At 38.8% G+C, this 15,968-nt stretch overlaps 1 protein-coding gene across 1 annotated transcript; it reads right to left on the bottom strand.

Annotated features, from left to right (window-relative positions):
- Window positions 1-9,269: 9,269 nt before the first annotated feature.
- On the bottom strand, window positions 9,270-15,408 carry LOC114526674. Its single transcript, XM_028548249.1, has 2 exons — window positions 12,487-15,408; window positions 9,270-12,420 (listed from the first exon to the last, which is right to left on the bottom strand). Exons 1-2 carry the CDS (start codon window positions 15,191-15,193, stop codon window positions 9,473-9,475), a joined length of 5,655 nt encoding a protein of 1,884 aa, XP_028404050.1. The 5' UTR covers window positions 15,194-15,408; the 3' UTR covers window positions 9,270-9,472.
- Between the last annotated feature and the right edge of the window lie 560 nt (window positions 15,409-15,968).

Below are 15,968 nucleotides of genomic sequence, written 5' to 3'. Positions count from 1 at the left end.
ATTGTGAAGCAACTTGTCTTAATATAATTTCTGAAAGTGGCTTTTGCCCGCAATAGCAAAGAAAGCTGTTCAAATTAATTACTTTGTCACCCACGCATTTATACATTAAAGCAAGTTATTTACAAAATTGTGCCAGAACTCATATTGAATTCGTGAGCAAACATATCAACTACAATTTTAAACATCAACATTGTTAATTATTGTTCTGCGAAATTTCTACGTCCCCGATATTTTGAAACCTAATCTATGGTGAAACATTCTTTATGGTGTTGCTCAACTGTGTGTCTCACTATATGCTTAAATTTGGAAAAACCTATAATTTTAGAACTCATTGTCCCTAAATCGCTAACAAACGCGCCTGATTATACACAATGGAAAATAATTACTGTAGAAATCATCTCATGATTTGAATGCCTCAGCGCTATGCAAAGCCGACAGGTGCATAGACATAAGCCTCTTCAATTCCTATTAAATATCAACTTTAAGGTAATCATGGTTAGACTGACAAAGCAAGAAATATATTTGTCCCACAGTTTTAAAATAAAATACGTGCGTTTAAGAGCCCTTTCGGACAATCATGCAGATAATTTCTAGGTATAGTATATAGGTCACTTTTTTGGGGAACCCTGTATTCTAAATATATATAAATAAAAAAATCTGATTGTATTGATTGATTTTCAGGAAGCTGCAAGAGCACCTTTCACAATTTTTTGCATGCCATTATGGAAGATGTTGACGACCTAGTAAGGACGAGTGGTAACGAGTGCAAAAACATCTTTCTTCCTCATTGTACTTGGGATAAATTGGGAGATATTCTTGCCAAATCAGGTGGTCGATCCTTTGCTTTGTTCGACGAGTTGATGGGCTTTTTAGCACCATGAACATGTACTCTTCGGCGAAGCTGCAGGTGTCTGATACTAGGGAGTATCAAGACTTTCTTCAAATGTATACTGGAAAAGCGAAATCATGTGAGACAGGTAAATGCATCATTGTCTATATGAAAAAACATACGGTATATTCTTACCTAAGTAATTAACCTCTCAAATCTTATAGTCACTGGCAATGCAAACTTTCACATGGACCAAACTAGCCTAACCCTTGTTGGTTTTACCCAGCCACGTTCTGCATTGCCCCTAATCGAGGATGCACAGAATAATGCAAAAGGATTTACCTCCCGCATACTCTGTTTTTTTCCAAAACCAGTATACTCTGCACTTAATGATAACCTACTTACACACCAAGAATCAGAAGAAGTCGATTTGTTTAGAAAACAATTTGGTAAGAACCAGAAAACCTTTGTAACAGTATAAAATTGGGGTCGATCACTGCATGTAACCATGCTGTTTTAATCTTTCTTCTCTGTTCTTTTACCGTTATGTTCCTCAAAGATATCTACGTAGAAGGCGAAAAAACCTTTGTCATTAACCAAGACAAAAAAGACCAATGGGGACAAGGCACATTGACTGAAGTGAAAGTGACAAGAAGGTGGCACAAACTTTCTAAAGAGGGCATGTCAGCTTTTGAAACCATTCATGATGATTGGGAACTAAATATATGTCAGAAATACCCTTATTGGAGGTATGTATATATAAATACAGGAACCACCACAATGTACAAAACATGTACTTTTCAAATAGCTCAAATTATTCCAATCGCTAAATTGGTGAACCGTACAAATTATATATACGAATATGTTAGAATCTATCTTAGGTTGGAATTTACCCTATAGTTGAACTGTATACAAAAAAATAATTCACAATTATAATTCAATTACATTTACAGGTCTTCACTCAAGAGGGAAATCCCATATATTATGACTGTCGGTTTCAATTCAGATGTTTCTCGACTTTTTGACCTCAGGCTTGGAAAGCGAACAAGTCACAGCACACACAGAACAAAACACATTAGTTGAACAAGATCCAACTAATGAATCTGACCCTTTGGCTGAACCAGAACCACTTGCTGACGAATTGGTCGATGAAAATTCAATTTCAACGTCAGCTGTCGAAAGCCAACCAAACTTTCACACAGAGAATGTTTCAGAGAATGCTATAAATATTTGCTGCATCCATTGTCAAATGTTGTCTGGATCAAGTTTGTAAGTATCGTAAAATGAATCAATTTATAATCGTAAAATAAATTGTATTGCCTTTTATATATATCTGCTAGACTAAGTTTAATTGTCAAGAACGAAATTTAGCCCCAGAAATTACATTTTCCATTGAAAAACCTCGTGGGTCTTTAATAGTATAATTTAATTCTTCCCCCAAAGGTGTTCTCAACGCAAAGAGTTATGCATGCCATGCGTCGGCAACAGAGCAGAACCAAAATATTGAAACCTCATCAGCACAATCAACATTGGACATAAACATGAGGAAACTCTACCACAATATTACCTTGCAAAAAGGCTCAATTATCAGTTTCACAATCCTTAATCAAAAGGGGATTTTCAGAAAGAATGTTTGTGGACTTGTTGGTAAATCACTGACGGCGAAAATCATTTCTGATTTTCCTGGACTAAACATTGGCTTTGTCGAAGAATATCCCATTCCTGCTAATAACACCAAGGTATTTATCCTCCTAAAAATTATATTTGCTGTGGTTAACAAGCAAAGTCTCTTCATGCATAGAATAGTTAAAATACGCATTAAGAAATGTTACAATGTTAAATGTTGTTTTCAATTTCATTTTTCACTTCAATACTTCCATATTGGCATGTAGGTTTATTTTCTGGTGAAGAAAGAAGTCCCCGCGGCAGACGATCACACCAATATGCTGCCCTTTGTGCAACGACTAGCTAATATTGGAATTAGTATTGAAGAGTACATCAACGCATATAATGACAACAGTGACAGGTATAAATAATACACATGCATGCATGTTAAAGATAAGTTTATATTATCTTATTTATATTATGCTTATTTTTATTTTTGCGGGCTAATGAATAATTGACAGTCCTTAATTAATGTCAACCTTAGTTTACACAATATTTTTACCCTTTGCAGTGAACGACACATCAACGAATACCATATTAAAAAAGAGACCACAAATTTCCCTCACAAGAAACAAAAGACGAGCGAAAATTAGATTCGACACAAAGGATGAGAGTATTTGTTTAGATATATACGCCTGTATTCTAAAAGCTCACTCACACTCAATTTCATTGAGTGGGAGATCTTTATCTTCTCATAATGTTTCAATGGCGGTATTTCCAGCCAAAAAGGGCCTTGATTTTTAATTATTTACCTTATATCTTTCCATCTATTGAAAGAAAACTTTCTCATTGACCAGCATTAACAAAATTTATATGCCACACTGAATGAGTGTAAGTGTGAGTGAGCTTTTTGAATACAGGCGATAGTATTGATATAAATTGCCTTTATAAATTACCATATATAAATTTGCTAGTGAAATATATACGCTTTTTCAAATATCAGGATTAGCAACCATAGTCCAGTCATTTAAAGCTTTTTCGAACTGTTCGTCACACTTATTTCATTATCGTCGAGGTTTACCAGCAAAGTTTGGTTCAATTTTTTAAATTTCACAATTTAATTATTAATTTATTGAGTAACGTCATGTTAAACGTGTGTATGTATCGTATAGACAGGTCGAAATAATATTATATTAGTTTGTTTTTCTAAGGAGGTTTAGTATTTGCATTTTACTTAGCTACCATGCAATAGTACGAAGTCTTCTGTATAAAATATTATTTCCTTTACTTAAAAATACATTGTCTTTACTGTGTACTTTATTTGTATTCGATTATACTGTACAACACATTTGATAGTAGATGTTCTATATATCGCATATGTTTGTTCTAGCTAAAGTATTCGGCTACTTCATATTGTTGTGCATTCCAATGCATGGTTCATTGGCCTATACGAAAATTCTTCACCACCTTCCTGCTACAACCGAAGCAAAAACATTACAATGTATCTACAATACAAAGATATTTTATTTAAACTAATATCCTGTAAACGCGTTACTTCATATTTCTCTCAAAATCACATTCCATGCATGCAGCAAAGTAAATTAGTCGAGTTGTGCAATTCTGACATCAATCATTTACATTTCTGACATCAATCGTTTACATTTCTTTTGTTTCCAACATTGATATTGTGTTTGTCCAAAATATGTAACATGAGGAACCAAAACCTCCATCTTCCCATATGCTTTGTCATATGACCAAACTTCGACAGCCATGAAAATAGTTGCTCGCACACCTCTGTGTTCACCTTCTAAAATAAAAAAAATATATTGGTTTATTGATAAAATTAAAATAAAATATATAAAATATTCTTTTATCCCATAACACCAACATTTTTCTCAACGATTATATATACATCCAGTAAAACAATGACATCAACAGCATTTTATTAATTTATACTAAAAGATGAAAGAAGGTTATATAGATCTCCTTTAGCCAAGTGCATTATTCGATTCTATAACCATTATTTATAATATATCAACATAAAAGCTATATTTACTACCTGGCAACAAAATATAATTAGATTGCAAAAATTCTCACCTTTAATTCCTCAAAGTATAGGGATTACAATATGCCCTGCACCAAGCATCAACATGATTCCTTAAGTGGAACCGATCACACACAATATTCTTGTTCACTATTTTGGTAGCAGTTGCAGTTAAAGACGATCTCACAGGGTTTCCGGCAAAACGCTTTAAATGGCAGGAAATGAAATGAAATGAAACGAACATAGGAAATGATGCATGTTACACATTTAAAACAAGTTTTTGTTCAAGTTACATTTACCATTATATATTTCTTGTACAATTTGTCTCCGTCTCGCTTGAACGAGAATTTATATGGGGTATAAGAATCACACGGTACTCTTATCATTTATAGACCTGGAGCGAGGGGAATTCAATGAAATATTACCCCCAAGGGAAGATATAGTTCGAGGGATATATCTTCCCGAGGGGATATTTCATCGAATTCCCTGGGGGAAGGTCTATAAATTATATATTATATCGAAACAACGTTTAGGCAGCGTCAACCACACTTTTTCCTTCCATTTGCCTCCAAGGCATTTATGCGTTGTACACGCAAACTCGAATACCCTGTTGCAGCGGGAAAATTGCAGGAAAATTTCGATGGTTAACTCTGAAAATTCCATGGTAACATGATTAATTGACTGATCACGTTGTACAAATCGAGCTTTCTGATTGGATGATTTACAGTTGAGATATAATATCATAATTAATCTGTTGAAATATACTATATTTAGATAAATTCCATTTCGCCTCTTTCAAATAAACAATGGAGGTGTGCATACACTTGTGTCTTGCTTTCGGACCCAAACAATTCTCGTATTCCAACCACAATGCCACATGGCTTTTCTATCGCTAGAACACCTATTTATAACATGTGATTGATTATGCATACATGTTAGCTACGTACCAAAAATAGTATTAGAATAATATTAACATACCAGCTGTTACCTGGTATGTTAATATTTATACACCGATTTATACACACTACAATATAAAAAAATATTGCCTCTTACCAACTGTAATTGCACCATTCATTCCATGAAACATCAGTTGCCCTACATCTTTACAGGAGCACATCTGCCTGGCATTTTTCATGTTCCCATCAAGAACAAGGACACTTTGACACCCAGGAATATCACATACATGACCTGAAATAATTAATTCCAAACTATCACAAAACAATTATTTCTCAATTTACACATTGATGAAATCAGAAGGTTATACTGATTCCAAATATGGGAATTTAAACCTACTATTTATGTGCTTGGGGGGGGGTAAACTTTAAAATTAAAAAAAGGCTACTTTCTTACATGATTCTAAAAAATAAAATATTCAGATGTATTAAATACAATATTTACAATATAAGCTCTACTTAAAGAAACAATATTATATTGGGTAATGTGTGCATACCTGTCCATGTCAATTCAAAATGCTCGTGATACTTCTTAGAAACAGTTTCCAGGAACATCTCCGCACTAAATGGGCCACCAATGTCAAGATGATGCAAATGAATGACTTGCATCTTCTAGTCGCCTCCTATCTATGCAACGCCTGCTATCCAAAAAAGTTTTTTGCTCCACACTTGACTCTCTACAAAATTGTTTTACAAAACACTTTAGATATTACTCACATTATAATTATTTATCTACATAATCAAAACAGATTTTACTCTGTCTAAAAATACTGATTTACTGATCATATATGCCCTGATCTATATGTTGCACCATAACATTACAATGTAAGATGCAACTTCATGCCTTTTCATGTCCTCATTAAACAAATTTTTCTTTCATTAATCATTTTTTCACACCAGAAATGTTTTGAAACATGGTAAATATAGCTGCAATGCATAAATCAGTATAATGCTTCACAAACTTTAGTTCCCCTGTTAAAAAGTACTTCTAATCAATTCTTAAAAGAAACAAGACACTTTGGAATGTGGTATTTTGTGCACTATTTTTTATATCAAGCCCACAAATCAATAAATCGGACCATTCACTATTCATGAACTATTAAACTAATAATGACCAAGGTACAAGGATTGTTGCCTGACAATTTAAAATTCTCTATGTTATTCAAAGTTTCAAATTAATGAAGTTTTTTTTCCTTGTTATTAAAAGCATTAACCTTTGACACATTTAGAAATAAAGTATTGCATATTGCCAATGAAATACAACGAGGTTAACTTGAAAACGTTTTGCTTATTAGTTTATATTAATTGGAAATAATATAACTGAACAGCCATGTCATTTAAACTGATAAAAGTAAACAAGAAGCCTGAAGGGAACCCCGAATACTAGCATGTCACATGAGATACATGTAGTAACACAAAGTCACATGAGATACATGTAGTAACACACAAAGCGCACTTGCGACACTTTTTCGTTATACGCGAACCAAGATAAGTACCATATTACGAATGATAAACAACGACCACATGAGGCTTCCCATCAATGATTAATAAATTACCGCAACGACGACATTCTTTTCTCAAACTAATAAATACCGTAGCCACCGGCATGCCGTTATCCAAACAAAACTCGTGAAAAGCATAGAACTTTTCCTTAACAGGTGTTGCAACAAAACCGTTCAAAAACAACAGACTTTTCCCTTCGCTCCCGAACCGCGCTTTTTTTGAATAGAGTTAGCCCCTCTATCTCTAAACACATCATGATGCACTTCTCCACTTGTACGGGTCGAAACGACTCGTACAATTTGACAAATCGTACGGGTCGTCGAATAGAGTTAGCCCCTCATCTCCAAACACATCATGATGCATTTCTCCACTTGTACAGGTCGAAACGACTTGTACGATTTGACAAATCGTACGGGTCGACGAATAGAGTTAGCCCCTCTAGCTATCTCTAAACACATCATGATGCATTTCTCCACTTGTACGGGTCGATGAATAGAGTTACATGATGCATTTCTCCACTTGTACGGGTCGATAAGATATTCATTCAACTCAACCAATTTTACGGGTTGTACGGGTCGTGTCTATTTGACAGTATTGGACAACCCTCGACTTTTCGTTTATTCAAAGTAAAGTGGCATAGGACACACTGGGCAATTTCGTCCTTGTTCTGAAGCTGAAAAATTAGGAGAATTTTAAAATGTATTTTAGCGTTACTTAATGAACAATGAGGAGACTTTATTAGTCCCATTGAACTAATGAATTAGCAGTATATAAGTATGTAAGATAAGATAGTTTGCAATTCGAGGCATTCTCTCAAGCGCATAAACAAAACTTTATTTTCTTATCTACTGGCTACGATGTTGGACAACGAACGAGAATTACTCAGAAGCAATTCCGAACAATGTATTGCGGGTATTCCTTCAAGCAATGGTCAGTCCTTAAATATGCTCCAAGACATTGCTAAACTCCTCGACTCAAAGCTTGAGCAAAAGTTTACTAGCTTTAAACGAAGTTTCAAGGATAAAGACGCCTATCATGCATCAGAAATTAAGAAGATAAAGTCCGAGGCGAAAGCAGCGAGCTCGTTCAAGTTTAAAGGGAACCGTGTGCAATTTGAGTTCAATAATGTGAGATCAGATGGCGTCGAAAAGTGCCCTAACGAAAGGAGATATCGCAGAGGTGAATTCAACACTGAAAGGTCTAAAGGAGATGGTCGCTAAATGCAATAAGTTAATTTGTTTCGCTGATAAAAGCCCGGCTGGGTGGACTGCAGTTGATGAGTATGAGTCAGACGAGCTGGCAGAAAATTCTGAGGATGAGAAAAAGCTTTGTTCTGCCGAAAGAAGAGCCTTATCGAAGATGAAGTTCAAGGGAAGTCAATCGAAAGCGTAAAAAGCAACGGCCACATTCACTCGCTGGACAACAAATCTGCCACACAGCAACATGAATACACACATGGTCCAACACTAGCCCTTTCAGAGTGTGCAGCGTTCTTTTCGGCTGTACAAACAATGTTTCGCCTCCGACAAATGTTTCAGCTGTGGAGTCGTCGGACACTGGGCTGGCTCCCCGAAGTGTGTTGTTAACTCCGACAACCGTCAAGTGGACCAAGGCAAAGCGGGACCGGTCATTTTCGCTGAGACTGGTCTTAATAAGGCTGCGAAAAGATTGTGTGCAGATGAGTATTAAACTTATTTGTGCGATTTTGAAAGTTTAAATGATGTAGATAATAGTGTGTGTGAGACAATTGTAAATGAAATGCCTGAAGCTATCCAAGGTGTTCAACCAGTAAAGGTTAAGGGGTGCCTTAAAGCATGTATAAAGTTTTGGGAATCTATTGGAGCGTCCCAGTTTATATTAACAACTATAATGAGGGGATATACAATTCCGTTTTTGCATACACCTCCGCATGCTAATTTTGCCAACAATAAATCTATGGTTGAACACACAGAGTTTGTTACAGCTGCTATAAAGGAGCTATTAGACATAGGTTCACAGTCGTAAATCCTTTGTCTGTTAGTGTTCAACCAAACGGGAAAAAATGCTTGATTTTGGATCTTCGTTATCCAAAATTGCTTCATTTTGGATATTCGTTATCCGTTCGATTCAAAAATAAGATATTTTGTTTTTACGGTTTTACCATTTGGATTGTCTATGGGGCCATATATTTTTACCAAGGTCATGAGACCTCTTGTGAAGCACTAGCGTCGTCGGGCATATCGAATTGTTGTCTACTTAGATGATGGGTTTGTTCTCATACAGAACTTGTCATATCACCGGTCAGAGAAACAAAAATTAAGGTATTTTTTATGCATTTATTCATCAAAACTTTTAAAAAGATATATTACAAAGACACACACTGTCACGTTTTCTCCTCAGTCCTTTTGCGCGGCCAAGTCCTATTTTACGTCACACTATTACGGGGGGGACAGTCAAAGGTAATGTTCGGAAACATCCCCCTCCCGAATGTGACCACATTTGCAAACAAAATGTCAACTATAACTATAACTATTGTCCAAAATAAAGGTTTGTCCTTTTTCATGCTTCTAGTGGGCATAAATGATGTATTGGTCGAAGATAAATTGAATTCCCAACTTGAATCTTTACCACTCTCACCAGGCCATGCTTACCAGGATACACTTCGACTATTCGGGCAAGTGGCCATTCTCCACGCTTTGCCTTTGGTTCAACCACCAGTACTACATCACCCTCTTTGAAATTGGTCTTTGCTTGACACCACTTTCTGCGAGCATTTAAGTTTGGTAAGAATTCTCTTCGCCATCTTCTCCAAAACTGACCAAGTAACTGTTGAATTCGTCGCCATCGCTTTTTCGGGTTAATTACTTCGCTATCGGGTACTTCAGGTGCAAATTCTCCTCCAAACTGTCCAATCAAGAAGTGACTTGGTGTTAAAGGGGTTAGGTCATTGGCATCCGAACTAACATATGTTATTGGCCTTGAGTTGATCAATCTTTCGGCGCCACATATTGCTGTGTGGAGTTCTTCGTCTGTAACTTCAGCGTCACCGAGGATTGTCCTTAAAGCTTTCTTAGCACTCTTAATCATGGATTCAAATATTCCACCGAAGTGTGGCGCTGAAGGCGGATTAAACTTCCACTCGATCGGCTTCTTTGAGGTCTTGTTGACAATCTTCTCTTGATCAAACACAGTGACTAATTCGCGAAGCTCTTTCTCACCAGCCACGAAATTCCCCCCGTTGTCGGACACTACGTAACTTGGTATCCCCCTCCTCGACGTCATCCGCGTGAACGCATTCAAGAAGGCATCCGTGTCTAATGAATAGCTCATTTCCAGGTGGACAGCTCTGGTTGCCAAACAAGTAAAGAGGCATAAGTATCTCTTGGCTCTAGTCTTCCCTCTACCTTGTTTCGTGAGGAAGGGTCCCCCATAATCCACTCCAACTCGGTCAAAGGCTTTCAACGGTAATTCGACTCTCGCTTGTGGCAATGGCGCCATCATTTGACCAGGTTGTTTCTTAGTGAATCGTCGCCGACATCCTGGACATCTTTCGACTATGTTTCTAACTGCTCGTCGTCCTTTTATCACCCAGTAACGAGAACGTAGCTCTGCCAGTAAATGTTCCACACCGGTGCCGTGACCACGTGCTTCATGAGCTTCGACGATTATCAGCTTGGTCACTGGATGATCGTTCGGTAGCAAGATCGGATGTCTGGCGTTATAGGGTAACTCTCTTGCAAATCGAAGGCGTCCATCTGCTCTCAGAAGTCCTTCTTCGTCTTGCTTTGGGTTGAAGTGGAGTAGTCGTTTGTCGCTGTTTCCATCAGGAAATGCTTCTTTCTGTACTCGCTGCAACCAGTACAACTGAGCTTTCTTCACTTCGACCGGCTGAAGGTATTTTGTTGTCTTCCTTGATTCTTTTGGCTCTCTGCAGTTGTTTGCGAAACGTTTGACCCAAGCTGTTATGCGTAGTAGAGCTGTAAGACTGGAAAAGGAACGTGGGTCGATTAGTCCTTGCTTCTTTGCAGCATCATCATCTTGAATGGCGTGGTATGTCTGTTCTTTCTTCTTTTCCCTGTCAACCAGCTCGGTCTTCGTACCGTGATTGGGCAACTTTTCTGGCCAACTGGATTCATCTTCTTTTAAGAATTCTGGACCTTCCATCCATACTTTGCTTGTAGATAGTTGAGACACCGTGAGTCCTCTGGTTGGTAGATCTGCTGGGTTCCTCTCCCCAGGAACATGTCGCCACTGCTCAGGCTCGGTAGTGCGTTGAATTTCACCTATCCTATTCGCAACAAACGGTTTAAACGATCGACTCTGACTGCGTACCCAATATAGAACATTAGTGGAGTCAGTCCAAAATGTTGTGTTGTCCACCACCAGTGTCTTTCGAATACTTCCAGCCAGTCGAGCTGCGAGAATACCTCCCATCAGTTCAAGACGTGGTATTGTAACTGCTTTAATGGGTGAAACACGATTCTTCGAGGCGATGAGACGACAGGTGGGGCTGTGATCACGGTACTTACAGAGCAAATATGCGACTGCTGCATATGCGTCCTTAGAAGCATCAGCGAAGACATGGAGCATCACTTCAATTGGTTCTGGAAGACGTAGACAACGTGGGATGCTGAATTCTATCAAGTCTGGGAGTTCGGCGATCCAAGCATTCCACTTTGCTTGAAGGTTGTCTGGTAGAGTATCGTCCCAATCTATACCTGCTGTCCAGATCTCTTGCATTAGGATCTTCGCTCTGACAGTAAATGGAGTCAACAATTGAAGGGGGTCGAACAAGGTTGCAATTGAACTCAACACGCTTCGCTTCGTCGGGACTTCTGCCGCTTTAGGTTTCTTGACTTGGAACGCAAACTCGTCTTCTCGTGGCTTCCACAACACCCCCAATGTTTTCTGTATTGGTAGATTTCCATCTGGTATTTCTAGCCCTGATGTCGATCGGTGATCTTCTGGAATGTTCTCCATCACTTCTACTTCATTTGATAGCCACTTTCGCAGATCAAAGCCTGCACTTCTTAACATGTCCGACAGGTCTTGTTGTAGCTTCTTTGCTTCCTGGGTCGTTTCATAGGAATCTAACACATCATCGACGTACATGGAGTTTTCCACAGTTTCCGCAGCTTCAGGGTAAACTTCAGCTTGGGAACGTGCATGGGAGTGGAGAACATGTTGAGCACAAAATGGGGAGGCAGTGTTCCCAAAAGGTAGGCGCAGGAATTCATAAACATCAGGTGGCTTTGCCTGGTCACAATTGCGCCACAGGAATCGATGGTATCGTCGGTCTTCTTCTTTAAGCTTAACTTGCAAGAACATTTGAGCAATATCTGCGGAAAGTCCTACCGGGGCACGACGGAATCGAATAAGCACATCAACCAAGTCTCGTTGAAGCTTTGGGCCGGGTAATATGGCGTCGTTTAAACACTTTCTCTTGTCTTTTGCTGCGGCATCGTACACAATACGAACTTTAGTTGTTGTTCTGTCTTCTTTGATAACTGGAAAGTGAGGGAGTAACCATTGTTCCTCGTCTTTCAAAGGTACTTTATGAACATAATTCTTACCAACATAATCTTCGATTATTTTGTTATAGTCCGAGGCAACTTGAGGACTCTTCTTCATCAGCGACTTCTCCAGGTTCTTCAATCTCGAATATGCCATTTCAAAATTGTTGTCAAATTTCGGTTCTCCTTCCTTCCAAGGTATACCAATCTCGTACTTTCCACCATTAATAGCCTGTGTCTTCTCTGCAATCTTTATTGCAGTCAGTTCGTCTTGGGTCCAGGTTTGGTCACCGTCATCTTTGATTCCCAAGGACTCTAGCTCCCAAAACTTCCTAAGTAAGTCACTTGTTTCTTTCAAGTTCACATCCGTGGTATGATAGGTACGAGTCGAATGGTGGGAATGCGTTTTGTACTGCATGTCAGACTGAAGAGTAGGGCCGAAACAAACCCAACCAAGGTTTGTTTGTCTGGCTATAGGATCATTGGGGTGATCACCAGGGACTTCTCGCAGGATCTGATGGAAAACAGGATGGTCACTACCAACGAGCACATCAATTGGTTGCCTCCTGGAGACTTTCTCAAATGGGATGTACTTTAGGTGTGACCAACGATCTTTGATTTCACTCCACTGAATTGCTGGTGTATCACCAGTGATGTTGTCCAGGACATTGGCTTCAAGTTTTGCACAAAAGCCACCATTCATACTAGCTACTGACAGTTCGACTCTACGGGATAGCTTCTTCACTTCAGTTCCAGCAGTTCCGGAAATGGTTAGATTCTGCATTCGGCCTTCAAGTTGTAATTCTTCAGCTGCATTTTCTGTAATATATGATCCTGTCGAACACGGATCTAGCATTACATTAACCTTTAATTTCTTTGATCCATTCACAATAAGGGCTGGCAGAACCATCAGCGATACATGTTCCACTTGATTTGCAATATATGTCTTGGTATTGTTCACTTTGGTCTCGTCTCCATTTGTTGGCGCTGCGTTGTCTACTTGTTCCCCATCTCGTTCCTTCGGTTCAAACTCTTTCCTATTTCTATTCGGGTTAGAGTCATGTAAATAACTGCTGTGCCATGTACTCTTGCAGCCATTGTTCCCACATTCTCGGTTTCTAGGACAGTTTTTACTCAAGTGGCCTGATGCCAAACATCGAAAGCAACGTCCATGTTTGGCAATAAGTTCTTTGCGCTGAGTCACTGACAGTTGCTTGAATCTTTGACACACCCACGGTGGGTGATCTTCTGAGCATTTCTCTACTACACACCTTCTATTATTACCTGTAGTAGTGAAGCCTCGGTTATATCGCCTGTCCTCAGGTTTGGTGTTCTTCTTTTTGTTAAATTCCCCAGTCTCTTCCATCGCTTCATCCATTATCTCCACCCGTGTCTCAATCCACTGTACTAGGTTTTCAAAAGTGTCATCTTCGGTGTGTTCAAACAACCAATATTTATATGCTCTGACATCTTCTTCTGGAATCTTTTCTTTCACCGTGAGGTTGAGGTGTTGACTTTTCATCTCTCCATCTGGGTCATCATCTTGGAGGGCAATACGTATTCTGTCGATAATGGCTAACAACTCTTCTAGGTCTGCGAGGTTATGTCGACGAACCTTTGGTAAACCCCTTAACGCTGCTAAGTGGGTCAAGGTTTGTCTTCGTTTACCACCATATTTCTTTTTCAGTTTCTCTTTCGCACGCTCGTAAGCCTTTTGAGAATAACCAAGATCCCTCACCGTCTCTAGGGCTTTTCCTCTTAGACATCCCTGAAGTCTTAGCATCTTCTCTCTTACAGGGATATCAGCTTCATCCACCACTGAGGTGAAGGCAGCATTCCACGGCTCAAACTTGTTCTTGTCATCTCCAGAGAATATGGGTAGCTCAACTCCTTTTAGGTGAACTCTGTTTGACTTTAACCTCTGGACTGTTACAGGAACTTCTTGCAAGGCTGTACTAATCTGCTGACCATTGTTGTTAGTATGGGATGGTAGTTTCTTAAGTATTTCGTCTTCTTGTTTTTCTTCAATACTGGCAGCTTTTGCTCTGGCTTCATTTAGCATGGCGATGGAACGAGCATCTTCAATTCTTTTTTGGTTCAGTTCAAACATGTCTGCCTTCTTTTTCAAATCTTCTTCTAGTGCTCTTTGTTCTTGTTCAAGTCTACTAAGTCTTTCTTGAGCATCCTTGGCTTGTTGTTGCTTTACTCTGGCTGATGAAGACAGTTTTGAGGCTTTCGTTTTTCTTGAGGACACACTGCTCGACCAATTTGAAACTACGTCTGACTCTTTTTCTCCATTGAGTAGTCGTTCGTCTAATTGTTCATTTGCACATTTGAGGCTATTGTCTACTTCATTACCCAATTCTGCTAGTTCCTTATCTAACATGTCAATAATGTTGTCTATATTTGTCGCTTCATCATCGTCTATCACAGCGATCGTCGTTTTCATGCATCTAATCAACTCTTCAACAACTGTATACTCCGACTTTACCTTATTAATCGCTCGTAAAATACTGGTTTTGCTGCTTCTTCTGCCTGTTTCTTGGTCGTATACTAAAATCAAGTCTTCAAGCTGTCTTTTAGCGTTAGAAAATCTAGTTATTCCGCTTTTCTTTCGCTTTAAAAGCGTTTGATATCGTTTGTTTCCATTACTGTCTTTAAATGGCTCATTTCCCGAACTTTTAGGAACGTTTTCGCTTGTATTGTCGTCCTTCTTCTCGTCTAAATTAGCTCCCAAGTCGTCTACCAAGTCCTTGTTCACACTCATCGTATAGTCGAATTTACGGATTTTTACGCCTTCTGTCGTCTTAAAACCTTATTTTCACTTCCCTGCAGATCCGGCTCGAAGGACCACTTTGTTCTCATACAGAACTTGTCATATCACCGGTCAGAGAAACAAAAATTAAGGTCTTTTTTATGCATTTATTCATCAAAACTTTTAAAAAGATATATTACAAAGACACACACTGTCACGTTTTCTCCTCAGTCCTTTTGCGCGGCCAAGTCCTATTTTACGTCACACTATTACGGGGGGGACAGTCAAAGGTAATGTTCGGAAACAGGGTTAGGGGCCAGCCCAGCGTTTAATTTAGCCCAACAGCAATCCTTGTCTGTTAAAACTGACCTAATATCTAGTGGGTTTGTCCCTAATTCAGATAAGTGTCACTGGTTTCCTACACAACGTATTATTTGGCTTGGTATAGATTTGGATTTATTTCACCAGCGTATTTCCATTCCTGATGCCAGAATTACTAGCGCGACTGCAAGAGGCACTGGCCTCGGTCACAGGCTTAGTAATGTCGAACATTCTGGTTTTTGGGAACATCTGTAAACTTAGCACGAAGGCTTTGTAACGACAAATTGGATGTGAACTTGAGTTTTGAGTAAGAGAATTAAAACAGTTAAACAGACATGTGATTGCCTATGAACCTGCATGCCCGTCACACTTTGTATATTCTGATGCCAGCAACACTGGCTGTGCGGCCTATGTTGCACTAGATGACACTCCTATTTTCTATAAAAATTGGAGCGAGCTTGAGAAG

The sequence above is a fragment of the Dendronephthya gigantea genome, unplaced genomic scaffold (genome assembly GCF_004324835.1).
Source record: "Dendronephthya gigantea isolate DGI-Jeju-01 unplaced genomic scaffold, DenGig_1.0 000040F, whole genome shotgun sequence".
Lineage (NCBI taxonomy): Eukaryota > Metazoa > Cnidaria > Anthozoa > Malacalcyonacea > Nephtheidae > Dendronephthya > Dendronephthya gigantea.
Note: the sequence above shows the minus strand (reverse complement) of the source record. Positions and strands in the feature narration are given on the sequence as shown.